At 40.0% G+C, this 27,440-nt stretch overlaps 1 protein-coding gene across 2 annotated transcripts; it reads left to right on the top strand.

Annotated features, from left to right (window-relative positions):
• Positions 1 to 472: 472 nt before the first annotated feature.
• N4BP1 (NEDD4 binding protein 1) lies at positions 473 to 18,850 on the top strand. Of its 2 annotated transcripts, XM_058845757.1 has the most exons (7): positions 473 to 859; positions 3,291 to 5,035; positions 9,330 to 9,460; positions 9,852 to 9,948; positions 11,185 to 11,292; positions 12,894 to 13,001; positions 15,045 to 18,847. In XM_058845757.1, exons 1-7 carry the CDS (start codon positions 617 to 619, stop codon positions 15,373 to 15,375), a joined length of 2,763 nt encoding a protein of 920 aa, XP_058701740.1. In that variant the 5' UTR covers positions 473 to 616; the 3' UTR covers positions 15,376 to 18,847. The 2 variants fall into 2 exon arrangements, with proteins under 2 accessions (XP_058701740.1, XP_058701741.1); XM_058845758.1 differs by lacking the exon at positions 12,894 to 13,001 and having other exon boundaries at positions 15,045 to 18,850.
• The last annotated feature ends 8,590 nt before the right edge of the window (positions 18,851 to 27,440 follow it).

Raw genomic sequence — 27,440 nt, 5'->3', positions numbered from 1 at the left:
GGGAACTTGTGGGAAATGGAGCTCCTTGAGCGGGTCCTGCGGAGAGTGACAAAGCTGATCACGGCACTGGAGCATCTCTCTTATGAGGAAGGGCTGAGGGAGCTGGGCCTGTACAGCCTCGGGAAGAGACGACTGAGAAGGGACCTCATTAATGTGTATTAATACCTAAGTAGGGAGTGCCAAGAGGATGGACCAGGCTCTGCTCGGTGGTGAAACTGACGCATAGGAAGTTCTACCTGAATATGAGGAAGAATTTATTTCCTGTGCAGTGACTGCGCACTAGACCAGATTGCCCAGGAAGGGTGTGCAGTGTGGAGATACTCCAGGGCTGCCCGGGCGCGATGCTCGGCCGTGAGCAGTTCACAGCTGATCCGCGGCGCCTCCGCCCTGGGGCTCTCAGGGGCCGGCCCCGCCCGCGCCGCCGCGCTGAGGGGCGGGGCTGGGGGCGGGGCCTGGGCGGGGCTGGGGGCGGGGCGAGGCCGCCGGTGTTAGCTATGGCGGCGCGGCTGCGGGCGGGCGCTGCCCGGCGCCGTCGCGGGCCGATGACGCGGGAGGTCGGTGCGGCGTTTCCCGGTGTCGCTGTTCCCGGTGCGATGGGATTCCGCGCCCCGCGCTGATGGCGGCCTGCCGGACACAGCACGGCTCCTCGCCGGAGCCCACGGTGGATGAGTTCACCGTCCCCGCCGAGAAGAGCCGCCTCCTGGAGTGCAGCCGGGGCCGCATCGAGGGTTTGTTCGAGGTGCGGCTGGCCGTGCTGGGGGCGCAGGGGGACTGGCGGCCCGCGCTGCAGCCGCCCAGCGCCAGTGCCAGGATCTGGGTGCAGCTGGCGGGCTGCAGGAAGGCCGTGAGCAGCGCCAAGGTACGGGCCCGGAGCGGGGCCGGGACCGGGGCCGCGGGGTTTGCGTGCGGGGAGGCCCCGCCGGGCCGGCACGGCCGGGGCCGCGGCTTGTAGGAAGAAGGGGTGGGGAAAAGCCGTGCCCCAGGAGGAAATAGAAACCGCGCTGCTTTGGCAGGTGGGTGTGTGCCTGGTGCCAGGGAGTCTCCGGCCGTGTTGACATAAGCGTAGGGAATAAAGCGTAGCAGCTCAGCTGGGAAGTGCAAAGTTCATGAACACCGCGTTATGAAATAGTCCAGCCCGCAGCTGAGGGGCAGCACCGGTGAGGGATGGGCCGACTTTTGTTTTAAAGCGAGGTTAAAATGTTTCGCTTTCCTTCTTCCGAAGTCAAGAAATTCCTCGGAGTTGTTTGGGCGTTGCCATGTTTTGCCTTACAGACTTCGCTTAATCTGTGGCATTTAGTAGCTCGTTTTAGCAAAGTACTCACTAAAGCTTAACGTAAAAGTTGTCAGACCTGAACAGCTTCACCAGCCTAGAGCAGATAGTTCTCTTTTTAACCCAGCGTTAGGAGAACTGTCTCTGCAGGTTGTGTCTCAGAAGGGACAACAGTTGCTGTGAAGTGTCTTCAGACGTGTTAAGTATCTTGCACAACTAACCTTTGGGGGGGAATTTCTCAGCAGTAATGCTGAAATTGATATTGCTCATAATGAACCTGGCAAGTACAGCTGTTTGAATCATGTGAGGGGAATTTTGGTGTGAGCAGTAGCTGAAGGTCCCTTTCAAGCCCAAAATCTCGATATATGGGCGTTGGTCGGTCTGTTTGTTTAACTCTGCTTGGATGTTAGTAGGGATCCAGAGTATGTGTTTTGTGACTGATTTCAGACTTAGCAGCCCGCTTTCAAAAACTTGACTCCTTAACTGAGTCATGCACGCGTTCCTCAGCATGTAATGCACTTCCTTACAATAAGTTGTAAGAAAAACATTATGAATATATAGGGGTTGAATTATTTGACTCTGAAATTTACTCTAAACCAATTTGCCTGGGCTCAGAGAATCCAGAAACTGCTACAGGTAGCTGTTCTTCTCCAGGCATCTGCAGTGCAACTTCCCTTTTTTCCAGGAAATTAAAGCACAAGAAATAAATAGCACAAGATTTTAGTTTTCTAATTGCTGCTTTTCCTAACAAGAAAAAAAAAAAATGTTTTCTACTCTTAATACTTGAAAGGGTATGAGAAACTTGATTTCTCTTATAGGTAGAATGGTTTACAGACACAATCTGGAGGAATTATTGACTAGAAAGTACAAACAATTGCTCATCTTCTGTTGAAAGGTTTAGTGATAGCAATTTGTGTTTTAATTCATCAGTCACGTACAATGTATGCATTCTACACTGCTGCTTAGTTTAAAAAAAAAAAAGTCCTTTGATGTAGAGTATCCTTTTCTCCAATTATGTTATGTTGTTGCTCTGCAAAAGCAGTCATATGATGAGTTGGGGGTGGAGAATAATCCTGTGGGTTTTGCTGCGGAAGCAGTTTGTTCTGATACACTCCTGAGGCAGCCTGCCTTGATACCCGTGATGATGTAACTCGAGGTGATAGGAAATGGTGTTACTATTCATTACCTTGTGTTGGTTCTCAGTTCCATTTCAAAGAATTAATGTTTGAGAGCAAATATAGATTATAAAATGTGGTATTCTTGGGATTCTGCAAATACAGTGACTGCAGCTTAGAAACTGGTTTCACTATATCAAATAATTTTAAGCACAGAAAGGGGCAGTTTGGGAAAAATAATGCTATCTGAAAGAATAAATAGTGTACTATATTGACATAGTTTTGAACTCTTGACACATTTAAAACAAGGTAGTGTAGTGAATTTCCCTGTAGTAGCTTACAGGTCGCAGAAATAGCATAGGGATTTAATATATATATTTATTTTTTTTTAATCTTTGAAAAACCTGAACTTCAGGAACATGGAAGTATCTGGAGCCTAGGGTTTTCTCAATCAGTAACAAAAATATAGGATGACTACTGGTGTGATAAGCCTTAGGAAATGTACTTTGAAACTTTATGTAAGTTCAGGTTTATTGACTAGGTAGAACTTTTGTGAAAGGCAGTTTTTCATGAAGAGTTCTCATTGACCAAAGAATGGGATGGGAAAATAAATCTCTTCTGATAGTCTTTTAAACTGTTTTATCTAAAAATTAAGTTATCTTTTACGATCAGGTATAAAGAAGAGAATATAAAAGAGAGCCTTCAATGAGATCTATTTATAAAAAGTTTTAGATATTAGTGTTTTACTTCTATTGTCCTGTTTACTGGCAGTGTTTACTTTCTCACATTACTTACGCTAAGTTTGCTTTATTTTCTAATGTTTCTGTCCATTACTGAAATAATAAAAACCAACTGGACGTACTGGGTTTTCACAACTATTCACTCTGCTCTCTTTCTTCTCTTAGGAGTACATCAAGGGCCTGTGTGAACCTGAGCTAGAAGAAAAGGAGTACTACCCAAAGGACATGCACTGCATCTTTGTTGGTGCGCAGAGCCTGTTTCTCAGCAGTCTTATTCAGGATACATGTGCTGATGTAACAGTGCTGGAAATGGGATTGCTCAGTATTAAGGGGGGTGCAGAAGCCGTTGTTATGGCTCAAAGTCATGTGCAGCAGTTTGTGAAGCTTTTTGAGAATAATGAAAGCTTATTAAATGACAATGAATCAGAGATTAAAAAGCAGTTCAGACAATTTGTAGAAGCACACGCAGATAAGTATACAATGGATTTACTGATTTTGCCTAGTGCACTAAAAAGAGAACTCCTAGCTCTCACCCATAGTGATGTTTCTGAAGGGGAGATGGAAATCATAGATCTCACAGGCTCTGGAAACCCACAGCAGCTTGAACAGAACAGCACCTCCAAAGTTGTTGCTGCAAACAGAGGTGGAAGGGCAGTTGGGGAGGAAGCAAGAAGCAATGCTGGCACACCTGTAACTGAGCTTACAAAGCAAATGGACTCTGTGTTTTCTGATGCTCCTGAAACAAGATTTGCTCCCATAAAGGACCCTCTGTTAGAGGCAGTGGCCTTTAAAGAGAGGCAGTCATGTAAAAGAAGGTCTTCTGATGAGGAGGAAAGGCTCCCTAAAAAGCATTTCTCTTTGGAAAACGATCAGCAAGTGAAATCTGCTTTAGACAAGAATCCTTCAGACCCTGATGCAGTTATTGATCTGGTTTTGGATAGCTGCAATGAATCAGATGGTCCTACTTGCTGCCTTAAAGAAGGTGATGCTCTCACTGAGGAAATGGAATATAAGATTCTTGTGAACTTTTTCAGAACAATGGGATATTCCCAAAATATTGTAGAAAAAGTTATTGGTATCCTAGGACAATCTGTGGAACCATTAATATTGCTAGAAGAAATTGAAAAGGAAAATTTAAAGTTTAAAAAAGAACATGAACAGTCATCTCAAAAGCCTAGAACTTTTCCTTTAGGAAATAATGTAAATAATTCACAAAACCTAGAAGACAAAGGCATTTCTAGGAATAAAAGTCCACTTAAATCCAGCCATACTTCAAAGGAGACAAAAAATGAGTATCACAAAATAAGAGATGCTCCAGACACACAAGCTGGTGCAGAAGATAAAATGCATCAATTAGTATGCAAATCTTCTTCCCCTCCCAGCAAAAATTCAGGTCTGTGCTATAAACAAAGAGATGGTTATGGCCCTGGTAAGAATCACAGCTCAAGGTTAAACAATATAGAAACTGATGGTGAGGTAACTATGCAAGCTGGAGCTCTAAAGGATGTTGGCTTTGTAGCCAGAGGGAGCTCAGATATACAGCATATCTCAAGTAAGAGTAAAAGTGCATTTCAGCAAAAATCTGTAGGGCCCTCAACTGTACAGAACAGCCACCCTGTTTCTGAGGAGCAGCTGGGACACTGCAGCTCTTCTCAAGTGAGGCCTCTCCACCAGCGCCTTTCTCAAACCTCACATTGTGACAATCCTGTCCCAGACCGGTTACTGTCCTCACAAAAACACTCCTCAAATCCAGACAGAGACACAGTGGGACCACATCCAGATCATTCAGTTACTGGAGTTCAAAGATTTTTGGACTCTCTGAAGAAGCCATACAAACTGGAGTTGATAAATGAACCTGGAAAACCATATTTAAAACATATAATTATTGATGGAAGTAATGTTGCCATTTCGTAAGTATTGTTCTTTTCAGCTATCCCTTTATGAACAGTTAATGAACTTTCAGATTAAATGGGAGCTAAGAGGTTGCAGTGGCATGTGTTAAGGTTTTGCTAGCTAGGGTTTTGGCGTGCCTGTACACACAGTTGTGCCATTTCAGAGTAACCTGTTTTGAATCACCAGTGTTCAGCTCAATATAACACTTCAGTCAGAAGTAATCTCAGGGCAAGCTTTGCTTTGTTGCAATCAGTGTTATGCATGAAGTTTAATTTGCTTTGCCAGTGCCTAACAACAAGGTTACGTTATTGTCAACTTAAGTGGTTTGGGGGATTTTTGTGCTCTTAACATCTTGTTTTAAAGTGGAGGTTCTCATCTAGTAGTGACGTATTTCTCCTCTGACAACATTGCATATTAGTGCTTGGATCCTGTTATTTTTTACCAGTGTATATATGTATATTTACCAACTACAAATGTGCATTACTGAGGTTCAAATATTTCCTTCATGCACCCCAGTGGATTGACATGCACACCAGCTGGGCTGCACACACCCCACATTAGAGTAGGGCATAGTAACTGGGTGCAATTGACATACAGTCCCCTAAAAGGTTATATAACACCCAGTGCCTTCTACCCAACCAAATGAAAACTGGTTATGAAATGTAAAAGACAGAGCTGCCTCAAAATAGCAGAACCATCGAGATACTCGAATATACTACTAAATAATCAATGCTTGCGGGCCTGTTGGTTTGATCATGTAGGTATTCTGCAGCTTCCCTCTGGCTAAATAAGGCCTCATTAGTTTCTTGCATTTCATAAAGTTTGCTGTTTGAAAAATTGCTTTGAATTGCTGCTCTCAGTTTTACATCTCAATAACTCGAGAACTGCTTCCATGCCTGTGCTAGTTCAGGGCTCTTTTGGCCCTCTTTTTTGATGGGGGTGTGGGTATTAATGCATCGCTCCCATGCTTAGACTGATACTATATGGGTTTCTGAATCACTGCTTGCCTCATGCAAAAGCTGTAGAATTTTTTCTTTTGGCATGTGCAGCACAGGCTTGGCCTGTTGTTACACATTGTCTCAGGGTGCTTGTGGAATGAGAAAACACCCGGAGTTTACCCTAGCTGCTAGCAAATATTTATTTTAGTTACCTGGTTTTGTATGCTGAAAACGGGCCTTTTGAGGGCAAACTGCAATATCCAGTTGTTGAGTAATTTAAATTTTATTAAAATGTGGAAGAAGCTCAGAATGAAATAAATTAATGGAATTATATCTTCCTAGAATAGTTTGTTAATATGTATTTGTGTGGGGCATCCAATCAGAAGCATCAGGTGCCCAAACAAGGTGGGAAACAAAAGGTAATCAATTGTCCTTTGAAGCCTTGGTAAACTATTTACCTGAATCATAGCCCACATGGAGGTGCACCATTGTTCCTACACTTGGGGGAAAAAAGCCCAGGAGTTACTGAGTTGGGTTGTGGCCGGGAAAAACTTACTGCTGGCCAAAGTCAGTCATCCTGTGGATCTGTAGCCAGCAGTCCTGAGTGAGGCCCTTTGAGCTCTCCTGGGGCTCAGCAGCACCTGCCTTGAGCAGGACACCGCTCAGAGCTCACAAATCCTCACCTTGGTGATACTGAGAGGAGTGTTCCTGGCGACAAAGCTCACACACACCTCTCCACACTTCCTGAGGTATGACCCTTACCTGTTGGGAAATGCAAAGGGCCTTGGTGTGAGCGTTTCACTGACGCTGAGTGGATTTTTTGATAAATATCTTTTGGCACAGAGAATTAGGTGTTCACATTGTGTACCTGTGTGTGTGTGAATTGATCATGGTATGAATGTTACTGCCTCAAATCTACAGTTAAGTCGTTACAGCTATAGCGAGCCCTTTGGAAGTGCTTTGTAAATGTCAAAGTACTCAATGATTAAGTGCTGCTAAACCCTTCTACAACCTTATCTTTGCATCCATGTGCTTTGCACCCTCACCCCCTTCTGCATTCCTGCCTTCTGTGTAAAACAGTCCAAACTTTATTCTAGCTTGATCTTTGTATGCCTTAACTTGTGCAGCAAATAATGAACTTGCTCTTCACAAGTTCGCAAGAGTGAATGTTGCCACCAAACTCTGTGAAGCCATATTTTCACAAATTCATATCAAACCCTGCCTTTGGCAATACCTTTGACAGTGTTTCCTGAAGCATCCAAACCGGTCATTTGCGACAGTATTTACTTTAGTTACAAACCAAAGAGAAACTGTTATATGTCCAAGAAGGTAATCTGCTCTTTGCTGATTTGTGCTGCTTATGATCATCTTTTGTTTAATTTAGGAAATACCACAGGATTTTAAAGAACTGGGACAGGCAAAAACAGCATTTGCAATGGCATTTGGAGAACAGATGCAGTCTTTGAGATGGATATCTTGAAAATGCCATCTTGCTGTAGTGATTTGCTGTCCCTTCAGGTGTTTATCTAACTCTGTTAAAGCATTTCATATTTAATTTAGTTTAACAGTGACATATTTTTTCATATTATAGCTTACATTCATTCTACATGTTATTTGATGAAGTTGCTTCTATTTGCATGCTTTTTTTAAGTTGTAGCAAAGCAAGATTTTGTGATCACTCAGGACAAATCAGAAGCTGCTTTTCTAAGCTTCAAGACACTTAAAAAACAGTACACTGTGCAGTTCAGCCAGCTTGCAGCTCTAAAACAGGAGGATGAACAAGCAGAGAAAGCATAAATTTCGACATGAATATTGAGACCTGTGCATTTCTTGAAGTCTGGTTGAGAGTCATTAATTAACTGGAAATATTTAACAGAGTTTTCCAACTTAATGAATAGGATGCCTAACTTAAATAAGTGGGATGATGATTGCATTTAAAGTTTATGTCCCAGAAGGTTTAGAAAGAGTAACTTTTCTCTGAAAATTTTATTTGACTGTTCTTGACTCCAAGAATGCATTATTTTATTAAGGGCAAGTGTGGCATAGTATTTTTTTTCCTCTCAAAATGCTGTTAGTAAGTCAGATTTTTTTGCCTTTTATATTTCAGATATAGCTTATTTGTTTTTCTGCCTTTCTACATAAAGAATTCCTCTCCAAATTCAGAGAACCTTAATAGACTTAAATTTTGATAAATGTATTTTTTAAAGAATTTACAAAACTGGAAAAGGATAAATGAGTACTACAAAAGGCTGATTTTCACTGTAAAATATTTCCATGGAAATCTTTTAAAGACCATTATGTTGGGAAGATTTCTTGGTAGATTAAACTAGGGTTTAAAGGTAAGATTCTGTTCAAAACTAACAGGGCTTACTATTACGGTTAATAATATGCACTTGCCTATTATTTGGGAGACTGGTTTAAAAAAGGAATACCACTTGCTCAGTTATTTTTAAAAGTACTTTAGTGATCTGACATTTAACTCAAAACATAGTTTATACACTGTTTTTCATTAAATGCTTTGGCTGTTCATGCCATCAGTGCTCAATCGGTGTATCTTTTCTAGGAAATCATATCTTTGTTTTGTCTAAGTGTAGCCTCTATGAAAATGCTGGAGCCTGGTTAGACAGTTAATTGTGCCATGTGTGAAATAGGCAAATAGCATCATTGGGGTAATTCCAGTTGGGAAGGCCCTCACAAGGTCATCAATTCAAATCTTTGTGTCCCCTCATTTGAGGCAGTTCCTGGTTTTCTGGAAAGTCACTTAAGCGAGTTAAAAAAATCATGAACATTGTATATTTTTAAACAGAGAAAAAGGATTAATGCCAGAATACAACGTTTTGAAAATATTTTTTCAAAGAAATTTCATTATTTTGCTTCAGAACAATGTTTGGACTGTTGAAATGAAGGGAGAGGAGCACCTAATAATTATCAGAGGGCTGTTCAGATGTAATCCTTTGTAATCAGTTGAACCAAAGGTGTTCTATTTTGTAGTAGAACTGTATTTGGAACTACTACAATATTGGATTATTATATTTCTAATCTACACTCAGTAGAGTTCAGAAACCATCACTGTGGGCCTCTTTTTAAAAAAAGTTAAACCCACTTATGATTATTCCATTGTTGGTATGCCAAGGAAACTGAAAGGAGATTGAGCTATAAAGTTGCAAAGTGATGTATCTGTTTTCTTCTTTTACTGAAGAGCTCTTTCTATTTAGAAGATTCCTCGTCTATAACACCCATCTGCCTTTTCTTTTCCTGAGGCTCTATGTGGGACTTTCAACTTCACTTTGCAAGGTTTTGTTCCATTTTCTTTGTTTTCCTGGTAGTAAAACTCTAGTGAATTTAATCTCCCTTCTTTTTCTTTCACCCTCAGTCATGGTCTAAGGAAATTCTTCTCCTGTCGAGGAATAGCAATAGCTGTTGACTACTTCTGGAAACGTGGCCACAGAAATATTACTGTGTTCGTTCCACAGTGGAGAACAAGACGTGACCCTTCCATTACAGGTGAGGGACATTTCCTAATGTTTCCTTAATTAAACCAGACTGTAACTATTTCTTTGGGTTCTTCTGTGCAGAATAAATGGAGAAGGAATGTTTCATCATGTGTTGAGCAGGAGCAGTCTGGCTGCTCAGCATGAGTAATTTGGTTTCCATACACAGTGTGAGAGACCCTGAAATGCTGTTTAGGCTAACAGGCCTGCGATCCAGTGGAGGCCTTTTGGGGTTAGTTTTTGTGTGCCCTTTGATTTCTAGGTTTGACCTCTTCTTCTCAATTTTTATAGTATGAGCAATTCTTCAGCTATCAATGTCATTTCTACAACTTAATTGGTACAAAAATAGCCCATTCTCTCTGCTAATTATATCTCAAATTAATTGTCAAATCATGTTTTAACAGAGCAGAATTTCTTAACACAGCTCGAGGATGTTGGAATATTGTCTTTAACCCCTGCAAGGATGGTTTTAGGAGCAAGAATTGCTGCTCATGATGACAGGTACAGAATATACATAGTTTTAAAATATTTTTAAACATCTGACTAATGGTTGTGAAAGCTTGATATTTCATGAGCAGTTCTATTAGCTAGTTCTAAAACCTCTCTGGACAGAGCTATGCTTCCAACTCAAGACTGAGTTCTACATCTGTTACATCATTTCACTGTTGTAGGAAACGCTATTGTCTATTCAGAAAGTCATGGAGAACTAGAAACTTTCATGGCAATTAAAAAAAAAAAAAGGCAGTCTGAAGAAATTAATCTTCCAGTAATGTTTTTATGCTTTCCTGGTCATCACCCTACCCCTGAATTGCTTTTTAGGCTTGGGGTACAAATCAGCTACTGATCAGATATTATTTAGCTCCATTTTCTTTGCAATGCCATGTTGGCACACCGACCTTGCTGTGTGTTTGGAACAGTGCATTTGTAACCATGTGTGAGCCAGTGAACATTCAAGTTAATTTGACCACCAAGGATCAACTCCAAAATGTGGGGATCATCTCTCAGTGAACAAGACACAGTAAGCCTTAGTAATCTGTGTTGTGGGAGTTTCCTAATACTTCACTAATGTTTTATATGCACACAGGCTTTCATAAGAAATGATCTGGCAGTGCAGTTGAGATTACTGTGGAAATAAGTGTTATAATAACATATTTTCACTATAGTTAAAAGCATGCACTTTCCTTTAAAAGGACACCATCCATTATCTTGTGACTAAAATAGTTTAAAATAGAAAAAAATATATTTTCACAGACATTATAAACAAAAGCAAACATGGTTTTTTCTTAATAAATTGGTAGTAATGTTTTGCCATAACTTATTTAACAAAGGATTTTTAAGAAGTGTTGACAGAGAAAACAACTAACATGCAGAACACAGTCATTAATTCTGAACAAAAAAGTGAATGGAAATGAGTTTGTGTTGGATTGTGTAATAAATACTGTACTATTCCATAAAACAAGCCATTTACCTGTGCAGATATTTATTTGGGGGTTTTGCTTGTGTGGTTTGTTTGGTTATTTTTAATGGAGAAGAAATGAAGACACTCATGCACTAAATCATGCTACCCAAAATGTTGTTGTAAGTTTGAGTAAAACCTGAGTAATTTCCTGGTAATCAAGGTGCTTGTTTTCATGCAAATAGATTACTTTTGGATGATTAAATGTTTAGTTTTCTAGATCTTTGGATTGTTTTCAGCAAAACAAACTATCTTAGTGATCTTTGAAATTAATTTTACAGGTTTTTATTACACCTTGCTGCTAAAACTGGAGGTGTTATTGTGACTAATGATAACTTCAGAGAGTTTGTGACAGAATCATTTGCCTGGAGAGAAATTATTCAGAAAAGGTAATTATTGAATTTCTGTGAAATCTTAAAAGGATGTCTGTCCTTGCAGTTGTAGGCACTCTACCCCCTTTGCTATCTTTAATTAATCTGTCATGCAATTCTGGTAGATCCAAATAAAGTACTCTATGATTCACTGTGATGATGCATGGCTTTACAGTCACGTGTTGAGTAGTCTAATATCCCTGTTATTCATATATTCTGTCATGTATGTGTGTTAATTGCTCACATAAGCAGGAGCTCGGTGTAACAGCACACGTGTGTCACTTCTGAAGGTCAGTGTTAGATCTTGTTTGAGCAGTCCACGTTCACAGCCTTTCTTGTCTCAAAGCTCTTTTTTTTTTTCAGGGAGACACAATAGCTGATGAGGATGCACAGTGTCACTTCTAATTGTTCAGAATCAATCACTCTTTACTCAAGTGGGACTGATTGGCACAGATAAACAAAATGAACACTTGTAGTGTATGCATGTAACCATTTCCCTGTAATTGTTATTCTTTGGGTTTAGATGAGTTCACTTAGTTATCAAATATCCCTGCTTCATCTTATGGACATTGTTTCTGCTTGTTTCTTTGTTAGTTTGTTGGGTGTGGGTGTTTGGGATTTTTTTTTCCATTTCAGTTAAATCAGGTTATTTGGGTTATTTTACTACTAAGGTGTGATCTTCTGATAGTGAAATTTCCCACTAATCCTTCAGTGTCCCTGACATCTTCTGAGGGTACATTTGTTACAGTGGCTGGGACCAGTATAGCTCTAATTAAATAAGTAGCTAAAAACTTGCCCTGGATTCTCACAATATACCCACAAGACCATGGAGTTGATGCTGGCTCATCTTGTAGGCATATTTACATAATTTCTTGAGTGAATTCTACCCAAGTCAGGTTCTGTTCTCCCACGGAACTTTAGCAAGAATACTTGGCATGGCATCTCGACACTGTGGTTTTTTAAGAGCTTATGTTAACATCTGCTGTTAGTTTTACTTCTGGGGAAATTCCACGGTACCAAATCTTCTCCTTGCAAACAAATTTCAGTTGAACTGGGTTTTGTTGGTTTTTTTTTCAATGCAGATTTCTACCTGTCCCAAAGTGATTCCAGAAAAAAAGCTTTGTGTTTTAACTGTAAACATTTAATGCTCTATTTGCTAGTTGTGTGGCTTTCTGCTAACACAGGCATTTCAACTACATGCCTGAAGATCCTTTCAAGGAAGGGGATTTAGAACAACCAAAAAAATCTCTAGTCACCTAGAAAATTCCACTGTGGTCTTGTTGCAAATTTTCTGTCATAAAACAGTTGCTGTACAAAAAAAACCCAAAAAACTCTGTTCTGCAGTGTAATAGGGAGGTATTTATATTTATTTTCTATTTATATTCAAAAGTAAAGGGAAAAAATAAGATAATTTATGAAAGCTGACCAATAGGACCACTTTTAATAATTCCCATGGAATTATTTTAACAGGGAATGATGGTTGTCTCTTAGCTGGGTTTGCTAATTAATCTTCAGGGAGTCCTGATGTGGTGTCTACTCTAAGGAAATTCATCCTGTGCTACAAAGGTGAAGGACAGCAAAGGTGTAATACCTTGTTATTTAAAAGAACTCTCTTGCAGGTTGCTCCAGTACACTTTTGCTGGTGACATATTTATGGTTCCTGATGATCCTTTGGGAAGAAATGGACCCAGGTTAGATGACTTCCTTCGAAGTGAAGGCTGTTCTAGGTATAAACTGTTTTCACTTTTGTTTGATACAGTTATTTCACATTTGAAATAAACTGTTCTGGTTCACTTACACACCTGTAAAGCACAGTAAAGTTAAGCAGGACCGCTGTAGCATGTAGCAGTTTAACAAACAAAAAACTTTCCTGTTACTTCAGTTGGTTCAGAAACTTCTGGTGACATTTGCCTCTAATCAAGATCTCTCTGAGAACCAAGATAAGTATAACAAAGCTGCTTCTGAAATTTGACTGTGGTGGCTTTCATGCACAGGTGTGTTAACAGCACCCAGAGGTGCCAGAGATGTGGGTATATGTTGTTAGTTACACTGATGTTATCCAAGACACCTTGGTTGCTCAATTCTTCGTGGGGGACAATAGGTGCTACAAGCACTCTGCACTCGGGTTTTTTTGTCACAGGGGTGACACTTCATCTCATGGTTGAGGGTATCTTACTGTTGTCAAAACAATTCTTGAGGCATTGTTATTAAATCTGTTTGTATTTGAGTAATAATTATAAATATTAATGAACATATTTTTCATTTAAGATTAATGTACTTTTTAAATGTGTACATATTCAAAGTATGAATTGGCTTTGCATGAACTGCCAAGACCTGAAAATTTGTTTGCTCTTTTGCATAAGATAATAATGTGCTGTTCTTTCACCTGTTTAGGAATTAGAAATGCTAATAATTCTGAAGAGTATTGAGAGGCTTTTAAAAACAAGTGAGGTAACTTAAAAGTTGGCAAGCTATGCTTATGGATTAATACAAATAATAAGCAAGAATTCATGTATTGTAAACATTTGAGGAAAGTGGAACATTTTTATACCATAGATTACAAGCTGATTTGAAAATAAGTGTGTTGACATACAGTAGCAAGTGGAGTGCTAGAACTCCAAAAAGAAATACTAAATATTCAAGCTCTTGTACAAAACCTTTGAGATGTTATTTGGAGCACTGTGTTTTAGCTGTGTCTGAGAGAAATAAAATTAAATCAGTGTTCTGAGGTAGCTGAGTGTGATGATTGTAGAAATGGAGAGTGTCTTTTGAGAAGACCACAGAAGAGCTTGGTTTCTAGGCTTTGGTGTCTAGTTTGGGGTTGGGTTTTTTGGGGGGCGGGGGCAGGAAAAACAGAGGAAAGCTGCCAGTGCAAAGAGTTCCTTCCCTGTGACTTTTCCCAAAGTTTTGTTACTTCCCTGTGACTTTTCTACATGAGTTAAATGATGCAGGAAGCATAAATGGCACCAGGAACAAGATCAGAAACTGGAAGGATCTTCAGCACTCAGAAAACCTTTCCATGCTGAGTAACAGGAGATGTCATAACCCAAATGCTTTTAAAATAGAGCTCTGTAATTTAGATACTGTTTCCCTTGGTGGTAGGAAACTAGACTGTAACATGAGTTCCACTTCACGTTTCTCTGGTATCTGCTGGCATCTGAAGTAGAGTGAACTTGAAACTTTGTAGTGCTAGCAGTGTATAGAGTAGCAAAACTTTTTAAAGTCTGAAATGAAATCTCAATAAGGAAGAGTATTCAAATCCTGAGATTGCCAAAATAACTTCATTGCCCTGTTAAGGATACCATACAAGGGAAATAAGGCCTTGATCTAAATATGAGCACACCTCAGTCAAGAGCAAAAGTATATGAGGAATAGTCTCATGAAGCAGTCTTGGAAGCTCCTTTGGTCTGTCAGCATTTTCACATGTTCCATGTCAGTGTACATTTGTTCAATGTATCTTTTTATCTATAACTTCATAAAATAGTCTTTGACTGTTTCTCTAATCTGTCAAGTGAAGGAATCACAGCATATTGAGGCTATTCCTGGGTGATACTGTGTTAGTTGTGCTAGATTTAAATTGAGAACTGTTACACCTCTTGTTTTGTTTCACTTTGAAAGAATGCTTGTCATTTGATTCCAATCAGTAACTGACTGAGCAGCAGGAAAATTTGAATTATACACATTTCTCTTTTCTCTCTCATGTACAGCGAGAGCTACAGCTAGCATCTCCTTTAGCTTAATTAATTAAAATTTTTTATTTTGTTCCACAGAGATTCTTGGTTAACACAGAAGGTTTTACAGAGCAGTGGACAACATTCTTCTGAGACACCATTTTTCCCCCCCGAAGTGAGCAGTAGCAGTCGACAGCCTGGAGGCAGAGTGCACGATGATCGTTCATCCCTGAGGCTTCCATGGGAAGAAAACACAGAGCCTTGTCCAGCAATTCCACCACAGAGATCTGCCTCAGAAACAGTCCAGCTAAGAGAAGCCCTGATCAGAATTTTTCCTGACTATGATCAAAGGCAGAAGATTGATCGAATACTAGCTAATCATCCATTCATGAGAGATCTTAATGCGCTGTCTGCCATGGTACTTGACTGAATGCTTTCACAGCTTTTATAGCACAACTGCTCTGACTAACAATTATCAATGTGAAGAAAAATATCACTCTTTTATGTTACTCTGTGAATATTAAAACCTAATTTTATTTGTATAAACAAAGATATTTTTGTGTATGTTCTGTTGCTAATAGATGCCAGGTTTTGGCAAATTTAAAACTGCTGCTACTACAGATTTGTAATAATATTTTTTATGAAAAAAAAAACCCAAATCTTCTGCTTTACTTGAAATGCTTATTAAAGCAGTGGGAGTACTCCCTTTTGAGCAGTGTTAGTACTTTTTCCAAAACCCTTTTCCTGGAAGGCAGAATTCCTGTCAGTTGGAGACCAGCATGTGGGAGCAGCTGCCAGCAGGTGGCGGCCGTGGGCCCGTGAGGATCCCCAGGAAGGGTGTGAAAATCCAAGAAAATCCATTTGTTCTTTCAGGCTAGAAATGCTGTACGGGGTAGTTAGAAGAGAAAGTATAAATTCACAGCTCTCATCGGGAGATGGTCTTTTGAATGCTTTAAAAGGTCTGAAAGCCACACTGGTTTTTAAATTGTAAATTAACTTGGACATCAGTATTCTTTCAGAATAGTTTTAATATCTTTAACAATTGCACTTATACCTGTTTGTCATGGCCTTGCCTGTTCTAACTGTGAATGGCGTGGTGTTAACAGAATGTGATGCTGTCTGTATATTTTTGTGTAGATCTACTGCTGCAGTCAGCTCCTCCCCTTTAGATCTGTTCTGGGGTCTATCCCAAAAGTAAAGGGAAAAAGAGGAGATAATTTATGAAAGCTGACCAATAGGACCACTTTCAAGAGCAGAGCAAAGTTAGGATTGTCTGTATCTCTGTACACACTGAAGTCTGTTACTCTTTCCTTTTAACCAGTCTCTGATGCCAGTTGTTCACATGAGTAAAATCAAATTGGACTGTAAGGAAACATCAGCTTCTGCTGTACTGAGCCTTACCCTAAAGCATTAGTGGCTTTCTCTCCAGTTCCATGGGGTGTGAAATCACCCTTTGTTTATATGCAAAAGAGCTGAAATATACTTCAGGAACAGGGGGTTTTGAAAGACTGTCTTTTTTGCATGGCCCTTTTTGCATGGCCCTTTCATGGTTTGTGAAGTCAGAAACAGAAGGAAGTCTTGCTCTTCCCTTAACACAAGCACCCCGAAAGAGAATTGCAGCAAGAACAAAAAAGTTGTAGGAACAGTAGTTACAGCTCCTCAAAAATACAGGTGATGATGAAGAAAGGCTTTTAATGTTTCTACATCCAAACAGACAAATCTTAATTATTTATTTTATATGAGTAGGAGATTTGCTATTCAGGTGGGTAGAGTCCTGACCAGCACCTGTTTGCCAAGAAGTCGTTCTCTACCTCTGAAGTGTTGTGTAATCTCTAAGTTCTAACCCCATAAAATCTTAGGCAGGTTCCTAAAGCCTGGTATAATTTTAATAAATAGTAAGAGAATAAATCACCAGCTCCCTTGCAGTGCCTGGGGGGGCTGTCTACGTGTGTGAACACGCTCCTTGAAGAACTTGTCTTCTTTCCATTAGGTATAGCCCCGGTTGCATATGCTGTTTTCACTTTTTTAGGTACTGGTGTGAGGATATAAATATTGTAACTTTTATTTCAGAATCACAGAATAAGCTGAGTTGGAAGGGACCCACAGGGATCGTCCAGTCCAACTCCTGGCCCTGCACAGAACACTTCAACAATCCCACCCTGTGCCTGAGAGCATTGTCCAAACACTTCTTGAGTTCTGTCAGGCTTGGGGCTGTGCCCACTTCCCTGTTCAGTGCCCAACCCTCTCTGGGTGAAGAGCTTTTTCCTGATCTAACCAAAATCCCCCCAACTCAGCTTCAAGCCTCAGGTCCTGTCACGAGAGCAAAGAGATTGGTATTCTTTCTTCTTTCTCTATCTCTTTCTCCAAAGTCTGTTTCTGAAGCTTGCCTCGTGCTATTCAACCTTTGGTTGCTGCAAAAATGCAACTAGAAGCAGTGGTTTGAGTGGAAAACAACAGGGACTTTCCTTTACATGTGAGTGATTCGACATTTCCCTCTCCCTCCTTTTAAAACAGTAAAGTCCTGAGACTGATTCCTGGTGAGAGACCAAGTGCAGGATTTCTGGGACAAATACAACAGTTTATTGTAAAAAGGAGTGTTTTCTCCTACATTTTAAGAGCATGTAATGTAAACAATTTTATTCTAGTTGTCAACAAGCAAAGCTCAGATGAGTCCCAGTAGTGGGTGCTAGTGCTGCTGTTTTCCTTCCTGTTTTAGTGCCATATTAGGGTGGCTTGTGTTTTGGAAGAGCATTTCTGAACCAGAGAGAGAGTGCCTGTGAAAGTTCCATGACAAACAGTGACTCACACAGTGTCTTTCTAATACTGGCAGTGTTTCCTTCTGTTTTGCAAGCTTGCAGGCTGTGTTTGATATGAATGCCTTTCTTGCTAGAATTTTGTGTAGCTGCATTAAATGCTATTTTTACATGTGGGCCTGGTTTATGTTCTGGATGGCTGTTTTATTGGAAAGGTTGTAGCTCTGCCATAATCCATGTAGAAGACCTGTTATTTTCATAAATACAGTTTAGAATAATAATGACTTTGCAGATTCTGAGACCTAATCTGCTGTCTGGTATTTGGAGGAGTCTGGTTATATAAGTAGGTGTTTCTTTCATGTGTTCAGTTTCTCTTTTTTATCACAGAACAGAAACCCAAGTGCCTTACAACAGTGTAATTCACAGTGTTCAGACTCTTCCTAGCCTTCCTGACTGCTACCATTTGTACTCAATTTTGTACATAAATCTAACAGTTTTGTATATGTTGGTATGTGACTCTGTGCATACAGTGGAAATACTGCAGTGCTCAGCTAGATGGTGTAGACAATTACTTTTAAAAAGCAGATGAATTTTAGATTTGTACATTTTTTACCTGTTTATTGTATGCATTTATGTTTAGAATGTGGTTCTGTTGTACTCTTCAAACTCTGCTGTGTATGACAATCCCAAGTTTTTGTTGTCTGTTTTGTGGCTCACTATGTTCTGTCAGATTGCATTATATAATTTTAAATTGCTAATTCAAAGGAAGCATTTTTTTAAGAAGAAACTGGGTTTGAACGCATTGGGTCCCCTTTTCAGTCTCCACTTGAGTATTTTTAACTGTTTCAGGAATGATATTTTAAATGTACATAAGAGAACTAAAATATTACATATTTTTAATTAAACAGAAACAACAGTCCAAAGACATCAGAATTCTGCTGAAATGTATCAATTAGGTTTTCTTTTATTATCATTTTTCACTAAGTAAAGGAATAATTGTGATTCAAATCCAAAGTCAAGTATAATTTTTCTCCCTGGTTTTTGAATGAGCATGCGATATTCAAAGTATTGAGTCCTAGTATTATTAATTTTAAGAACAAAACTTTGCTGCAAAAATATTAAGAGTCTATTAATCAAAAATAAAAGGCTGGCTTGCATATGTTTTATACAGAAACACACGCCCTTCTAAGATCGGTAAAGGTGGATGCAAAGCGGGAACTCCAGCTGTTGGATTTCCGGGGGTTGTGTGGGTGTCGCGGTGCGGGCGGGGTCCCCGAGCTGTCCCCGAGCTGTCCCCCCTGCTGTCCCCGAGCTCTCCCTGAGCTGTCCTTGAGCTGTCCCCCCTGCTGTCCCCTGCTGTCCCCCCGTGCTGTCCCCCTGCTGTCCCTCCTTGCTGTCCCCCCTGCTGTCCCCCTGCTATCCCCCCGTGCTGTCCCCCGCTGTCCCCGCTGTCCCCCCCTTGCTGTCCCCCCTGCTGTACCCGCTGTCCCCGCGGTGCCGGGAGGTGGCGCCGCCGGCCCGAGGGCGCTCCGGCCCTGCCTGAGGGCCGAGCTCGGATTGTGTCGCGCTGGTGTTTCCCTGGTGTCCTTGCTGCTGTGTGGGAGGCTCGGCTTGCTTCTCGGCTCAGGGGCCGTCCTCTGGCTTGCTGACAGTTTATGTTTGATAGGCACATGAAGCGGGTGGTAATATATTTACCTTTGATATGAGTTCCTTGAATTCAGAGCTGCGGCCAGAAGCCTGCTGATTGAACAATTCTGATTGCCAGGAGTTAAGATATGGGAGCGTGAGAAATTATATTCCAAAAAAATTTTAAAAAAAAATTTAAAAAAATTAAAAAAAAAATAAAGATAAAAGCCGAGACTCAGAAGTATTGCATTAAAAATCAGAGAAGGCAGCACAGAGCCTCCCCTAAGAGCGTGAGGGCAGAGCTGGCTGCCGAGCGCTCGCTGAGGGGTGAGGCAGGACGCGGAGGCAGAGCCGGAGCCGCCCTTCCACGGGGGCAGTGACCGGGGAGCCCCCGGCCCTGAGCCGCTCTCAAACCACTCGCACCGTGACTCCTTTCTCTCAGGAGCATCCCTGCAACCTGAATCCAAACAGAGCCAGCCCAGCGGTGTGCTCTGCAGGGAAGGAAATTGGGAATATCTGAAAGGCAGAGCGTGAACGTCTGGGAATATTTTCTGTGAGGAGAAGGAAGAGGTACATTGTGGTTTATAAATACTTTGTGTGGGAGATCTTCACAGCAGAGGGCCTTGAATTAAAAGAGGCACATCAGAGCCTTTTGCCAGATCTTCTGGCAGAACACCAAGAATATGGATAAGGGCATTCTTGACATTCTGAAGTGAAGGGGCATTAAAATAGTAATATTTGGCATTCATTTGGAATAAATTAATGTTTTCTGTCACAGTTGTAGCTATCCAAGGATTCTTTACATTAGAAAAACAGAACTTGCCATTTTTTAACTTTTAGCCAAATTTTTATTTTCTTGGCCTGTGTGTGCTTATCAGCTGCTCACACCTAGTCTAAAGAGAAATTTCCTGGGCTGAATATAACTTATTGTGAAACATATAACATCAACACACAGCTTCCCAATGTCCAAACTTGTTTCCCTTCCAGACTTGAGCCAGAAGTTTTTTGTTGAGTAAATGAATAAGAAGATAGCACTAGAAATGAAACAGTTTAAGACCATACTAGGGTGATCATGAAATTAATTTGCAGAGTCTCTATCAACTCAGTGTGTGCACATGATTTTTTTTGTATAAAACCATTCAATGCATTAATTTTGACTAAAAATAATTTAGGGCTCTGATTCATAAGCAGTAGATGTTGTAGTGGCCTAAAATGGTATTGGGGTGATTGCAGGAGGTTCACTGCAGCTGCCCTTGCTGGATGCTGTGTGTTGGTTTCTCTGTTGTCACAGCTGGCACAGTGGTTTAAACTCTTGTAGGTCATGAGTCTGAGCCCTCAGTTCTCTGCTGTCAACAAAAATGCAGAGAAGATATAGTAGCTAGATTGTTATCCTTTGTTTTACAGCATCCATCAAAGTCCTACTTTGTAAATGGAAATCAAATTAAGCTTTCCAATATTACAGCAGCTATGAGTCTTCCAAATGATGATGGATTGAAATAATTCATGCAAAAGCCCAGGATATCTCATCTATCCCATCTGGTGGATTTAGTCTCAGGGCCTTTCAGGGACATTATTCAAATGTTTCTGGTAGAAGGTGAACGTAATTGCTGCTTGAGGAGCTATTTGGGAAGGGAGGTTATGATTTCTTTTAATATAATATTTAATTATGTACAAATAATAAAGCAGCTTAAATAAGTTTGTAATGTTTCTGTAAAAATATTATAACCCTTTCTTTCTTTCTTTCCTCACTGATGGGCTCTTGCTTGTCTTTTATTTGTCTCATAATGCACCAATTGTGAATGATGCATAGTGAAAAGGATTTAATGGGAGTCTGCCTTAAATTGAAGTATCTGCCCAGTGTTTAATCAGTGCTGCAGGGGCAGAGACAGAAATAGTCTGGTTCTTTTTTCCCCCATCTAAGGTATACGTGACACCTTCTTGTTACTAGGACTGCTGTTCAGCTGTGGTGGTTATGGATTAAATACTAGTGCTGCAAGCACATATTCTCTTCCTCCTGTAAGCGGTAGGTGTACTTTGAAACAGTTTCATTAGCATATCTGCTAATGCTGTAAACATACAGGAACACAGGCAAGATGAATTCAGCTAAATTAAAGAAGACAGGCTGGTGGGCAAGGAGGAGCCTTGTTTGGTATCAAACAAACAGAGGCTGTGTACTGTTGGGACACAATAAAGTCAATAGTACTACATCCTGCTATGAAAGTAGGGGTTTTTCTAGGTATGAAAAATTGAAGTTATGAATATTGGTTTCCAATTTCTTGCTGGGTGAAACAAGCACAAAATCTGTCTGTTAGAATCTTGTTTCAGACTATCTCATGGTCAGTGAATGCAGGAGGGCTGATCAGGTATCAATGTGCAGAAGGGTGGGGAGTATGATCAGCAACATTCAGAGCTCTGAAGCACACTGGGTGGGTGTAGGGAACAAGTTCTATACCACGACTAAAAATCTGACGGTCTAGTTGAAAACTGTGTTTATATTTCAGAAAAGACTGTGAGTTATATAAAGTACCACGGGCAGTGTTACTGTCTCACTCCACACAGACTAGTTGTGGAAAGGGCTGGGTATTGAGTCATATCCTACTGTAAAGTACAAATTCAACAGGCATAAAATTTTACACATTTGATCAAATAGAACATTTGATCTGAATTAAGAGCCTTTCTGAGGGTTCTGTGTTCTACTAAGTGATTTGACATTCTAAGCTATTGAACAGTCTTGGAAATAGGTGCACATTTTCTGTTATGTGTATCTTGGAAAAAAAAGGTGGATGTGTGTGTATAGGGCACACACAGTGGTTGATGCAGCCTTCTCTGTGTTCCCTTTCAGCTAGGTTGCTCCCTGAAGCTCTCAGCAAACACTATATTGAAGACATCTGTGATCCCCCACTCTCCCTGGACTCCCAAAGCAAGACTCTGCAGACAAGGTAATTTAGCTCCCAGGTGAACAGAATATATACTGGAATGATGCATACTTGATATTATGGAAACACCTGACAGACCCAACTGAATTAATGTTCTTCTATGCCACCTGATCTATAAATCCACAGTAAAAGAAAGTCATGTTTTGGGGGTTTTTCTTGTTTTAACTGGGCAGGTTTGTTTTGAGAAGGTACTCAGAGCTCATGGCACTTAGAGGCCTAAAGATACAGAAAGGAACTCTGTGGCATTTTCAGAAATGCATAGGTAAGTAAATACTTCTGAAGGCCTACAGTGCTTCAGGTAAAGTGTGGCTTTAGCACCTAAGCACTTACATTTTTGAAAAGCCCATATTTTGTCTTCATAGAATATCACTAAAATGTGATAGCCCCAGAAAGGAAATCAGATGTAGATTTGCAGTGGGAGGTAAATGTGTTTTAGGTCCTAAGCCATTAGCACCACCTGGAGCAGTGTGTCATATACCATAGGAAATGCACAACTGCAGGCACGTGGCTGTGCAGCATTTCCATGTAACCTGGCCCAAAAGTGGCCAGTTTGTTGCAAGATCCACAGAACTCTGAGAGGGGGGGAAATGCCAGTGAAACTGTAGACTTGCTAAGCTGGGTGCAGCTCCAGCTCTGATCATTGCTTCCATGAAAATGGAAAGGGTCTCAGGAGAGAGGCTCAAAGCTAGAGGTGTAAACATGAAGCAGCTGCATGGAAATGAGCAGTTGGAATTTTGGAGTATGTGACAAAGGCTGCACTGGTTTTATTACAATTGTTGGTGCAGGCAGAGATTGTGTTTAGAGGGTCCATCCTGTGTTTGGTGCTTAAACAAATGAGCACCTAAGAAAGTTGTGAGTTCTGAGATACTGAGCATCAGGACTAGCAGTCACTTGCTGGCATTAAAGACAGGGAGTTCAGGATCTTGTTGAAGAGACCAACCTTGAAATGCTTTCATAGGAACTTCAGTGTGCATCAAAGTGTCTAGTTTTGTCTAAACCTGGCACAGGATGTTACTTTTCCAAGGCAGAAAGAGCATTTCCATCTGAAGTATGCCAGAGCCATTCTGAACGTCTTTGGCACAGTAAATATATTGATGCTTTGATCTCACATTAATGTGAAGTCAGAATCCTCTTGGCCTGAAAGAGAGCTTGTCAAGAAGCTCTATCTCCCTCTCCCTCACGAGTTTTTCTTTTGCTGGTGGTTTCCAGGCTCATAGTTCTTCCTCCACCATAACTCTTGCATCTGCTGTTCAATACAAAATTTAGCATGAATGTTTATGTTGCTTACTTGAAGCATTGGTGCAAGGTTTGAAGCAAGGTTTTTGGTGGGGTTTTTTGTCATTATTTTTTTGAGTTTCTGGTTTTGTTTTGGTTTTTTTAAAATGTATCATAGAATGGTTAGGGTTGGAAAGGCCACAAAGATCATTCACTTCCAGCCCCCTGCCATGGATGGGAATTCTTTCTGTTAGAATAAGCTGTTGTGGGCTGAGGAAAATGATGATCTTCTACAGGATCATTGCTTCAACAGAACCACATCTGTCACTCCAGGATTACTGCAGCCACCACTTAGCTGGACTGCTACCAACACCCTGACCAACAGGGTGCCAGCTTGTACTCTGGCTCTGTTTTTTGTACTACTGCATTTTATTTTAATTTTCCTATTAACTTGTAGGTTTTTTTATTTATACATACTAGTAAAGAACTGTTATTCCTATTCCCATATCTTTGCCTGAGAGCCCCTTGATTTCAAAATTATAATAATTTGGAGGGAGGGATATTACATTTTTCCATTTCAAGGTAGGTTCATGCCTTCCATAGCAGACACCTGTGTTTTCAAACCAAGACTGTGACTGACAATGATGTTAATCTGCCTGGCCTGGCAGTTGGAAGGTAAGCTTCTTACAAGTGTTTGTCTCCTTAGGAATTCCCCTCTGCTTAACCAGTGATAAAGAGATGATGGTCCATTTAACCATAAAGGCTTCTCCACCAGCTGCTTCTGTATTTATTAGCACAGACTCTATAACATGAAAATAATTTATAGTATAATGCCATATCTGATTATAGAAGTGTTTTGTGATATTTCCTGTTTCTTGTGAATTGTTTAATATGAGGCAGCCATGCAGGAATTGCTTGGATGTGTGAAGTTAGTGAGGCATTTAATTAAGAGGCAAGAGCCAATGCACTCACAAATGGAATATTGAACATACCACTTATTTCATGGAACAAAATTGCTTGTGGATCTGAAGATGAAAAGACTTGTAGACAGGCATGTTTCTCTGAAGGCATCCAGAGGCATCATAACTGGTCTGCAGTTTGGGTTTAATTTGTAAATGTCCTAATATGGGGGTTTATGTTTTAACTAGTTTAATAAAGCAAATCCACTCTTGACTTTGTTTCACCTGGACTAAGAATATGTAAATCTCTTCCTTTCTCTTTGCAATGAAAGTATGTTTTGTATGTTTAACTTACACAAAACTTTCTCTTTTTTTTTGCTTTTTAGCTTACTTTTTGGGTGGGTGTATATTATTTTTTGGTTGCAGGTGCATTTTGGAGGGGGTAAGTTTGGGTTTTTTTGGGGGGCTGCTTTTTGTTATCATGCAGGGGTTTCTTAGAGAGAGAATGGGACTCTTAGTTATTCCTACTGCCTACAAAAGCGCCATGTGTGGGGTTTGAGTTCACACAAACTGGGTTAATCTGGGACTGTCATAAAGGGCATATGGTCTTGCAAGGAGCATATGGTCTGGAGGAAGTCATTCATTGTAGTGCCCCAGAACTCTCCCAGCAGGTTTGTCCATGGGGTGAACTGAAGTTTTGTTCACTAGGGAAAACTGCACATTACCTGTGGAGGCAGTATCAGATTTCATTATTTGAGCCAGGATGCTTAGTTCCCATTGTAATCTATTTACTGGAACTGTTTTCCCTCAAAAAACAGCTCAGGAATTAAAGAAAAATCTTGGCACAGACTGTCTTTGGACATAATCCATATGACAGTGAATTTTCTATTTAGGAAGCTTATAGCCTTATGCATTTCATTAACAATATCTATTAAATACTCTAAAATTATACTTGAATATCATAGACCATCTTTCCAGTTCCACAGATGTTATTCAGCTGACCTTAACAGGATTACATGCTTGTTTGGTTTTTTAAAGTTTGGAGAAAATTGTCTCCATGGTTAAACTTTTTCCACTAAATGTATTATTGAAAAGGCTGATGATGTTTGCTGTGATTCTGTACATTTGTTCTGTTTGGCCATTGTTTGCCTACTCAATGGCAAACATAAGGTCTTGAATTAGAAAACAGAATTAGAATTTAATTTGTAGAATCAAGGTAGCTATCTAAAGATCCATGGTTTTTCAGTGCTTGTAAAGTTCTAAGCATAAAAACAAATTAGTTGGATTTTTTTTGTCCCCATCCTCAGTAACTTACCTCTCTTAACCAATGCTTATGCAGAGTCCTTGAATAGTTATGTATCTATGTAAACAAAATGCAGTGTGGCCTTAGACATCCTTCTGTATTGGTAGATTTAATAGCTGTACATATGCAAATTAGGATTCAAGATTCCTCATAAACACAGTAACTGTGAAAACCTACTGATACTGAAGCAAAAATAAGGCTCCAAGCTTATATGGCAGACCCCAAGATAATTTCACAGAGCACTCTTTTGATAAGAGGTATAGAAGAAAAGGAATTCTTCATGTGTAGATATGAGAATTTTGATAGGAAAAAAATGCTTCTCTTTTCCAAACAGCAGAGTCAGCACTTATTATGCTTATTCTTCCTTTTGCAAAAAAAAAAAAAAAAAAAAAAAAAAAGGAAAATTAGTGGGGGGCTTTTTCATTTTCTTTGTTTTTTTCAGTACTCGTGTTCCCTACATGCTCTGCAGTGAATTCTAAACGTGTTTTTAAAAAAGAGACCTTAAATTTCTTTTATTGTCCCTGCTGTTACATTTAGTTAACAGCTAGTGCAAGTTAGGGCTCAATTTTGCTCACAAGGCAATATAGTCCCAGATCAATTTGAGTCAGAAAGGACCTCAGGACATTGCCTAGTCCAGGCAAGGTCATCTACAAGATCAGCTTGCTCAGAGCCTTACCCTGCTGGGTCTTTAAAACCTCCAAGAACTGAGATGAAGCCCCTTGTTCCACTGCCTAGCTGTGCTCATGAAGAAATTAAAGTTAGTGGAGCAAAACTTGAGTTGAGAAATGTGACTTGTTTCTGTGCAGGAACAATTAAACCACAGTGAATTTTGGTAGGATCATCTTTGCATGTTATTTTTCTGTGTGTAAGTTGGTACACAGAGTTGCAGACACAAAACATCTCTCATATATTTTTGTGGGAAGAAAATAATCTTTCTCTGCAGCATTTCAATTTAATTTGGCATTTTCAGAACAGACAGGACGTGTTAAACAGGGAGATCACACACATAGAAAACCTGCGTGTCAGTGTAAGAGCCTCAACATTCCAATCTTTTGGCAACAGAAAATCCTGCCAAGGAAAACTAGCTAGATACCTAAGCAGAGCAAGTCAACAGGAAATAGCCCATGAAAAGGTTTCCAGCAGAAAGCCATTGGGGTTTCTCAGCACAGTGAGTATAAATTTCACAGATTATACGCTTGTTTAGTCATCAAGGTAAATCTGCAGAAGACAAGATCTCTTAACACTAACAAAATTAGCAAGTGGTATGGAATTGATCAATGTTCCATGTATTACCATTTTGCTTTTAACTCCAACTTTTTTAGATGTTCTTTGCCTGTCGAAGTGCACTACATTTGTTAATTAACTCCATCTGCTGAAAGTCTGGTCTGGCAGTTTAATAATATAATGAGTTGCTTTATTAAAAAATTGAGCTTGAATGTGCTACTGTTGGTGAAAAGAAAGAGAATTTATGGTGAATATATCTTGGAAATATCCTTATTGTGCAGGTGATGTCAACATATTCTTAACCTATAGTTCTCCACATTTGAGATTTATAGGAAATGGCATGCCATGCATTTCATTATGCAAAACATTAAATTTAACAGAATAATCTTGATCACACTAGCCTTTCTATGTAGATCATGTTAAGAAATTTAAATAAATCCACTGAAAGCATGAACAGGCTTGAATTTTGCAGCTTTGAAACTGCAAGTGAAAGAAAAACTGCAGATAACCAAATTCACAACTTCTTGGTGAATTCTGTT

Source organism: Poecile atricapillus, chromosome 10 (assembly GCF_030490865.1).
Source record: "Poecile atricapillus isolate bPoeAtr1 chromosome 10, bPoeAtr1.hap1, whole genome shotgun sequence".
In the NCBI taxonomy this organism is placed as follows: Eukaryota; Metazoa; Chordata; class Aves; order Passeriformes; family Paridae; genus Poecile; species Poecile atricapillus.
This window is presented reverse-complemented; position numbering and strand designations above follow the sequence as displayed.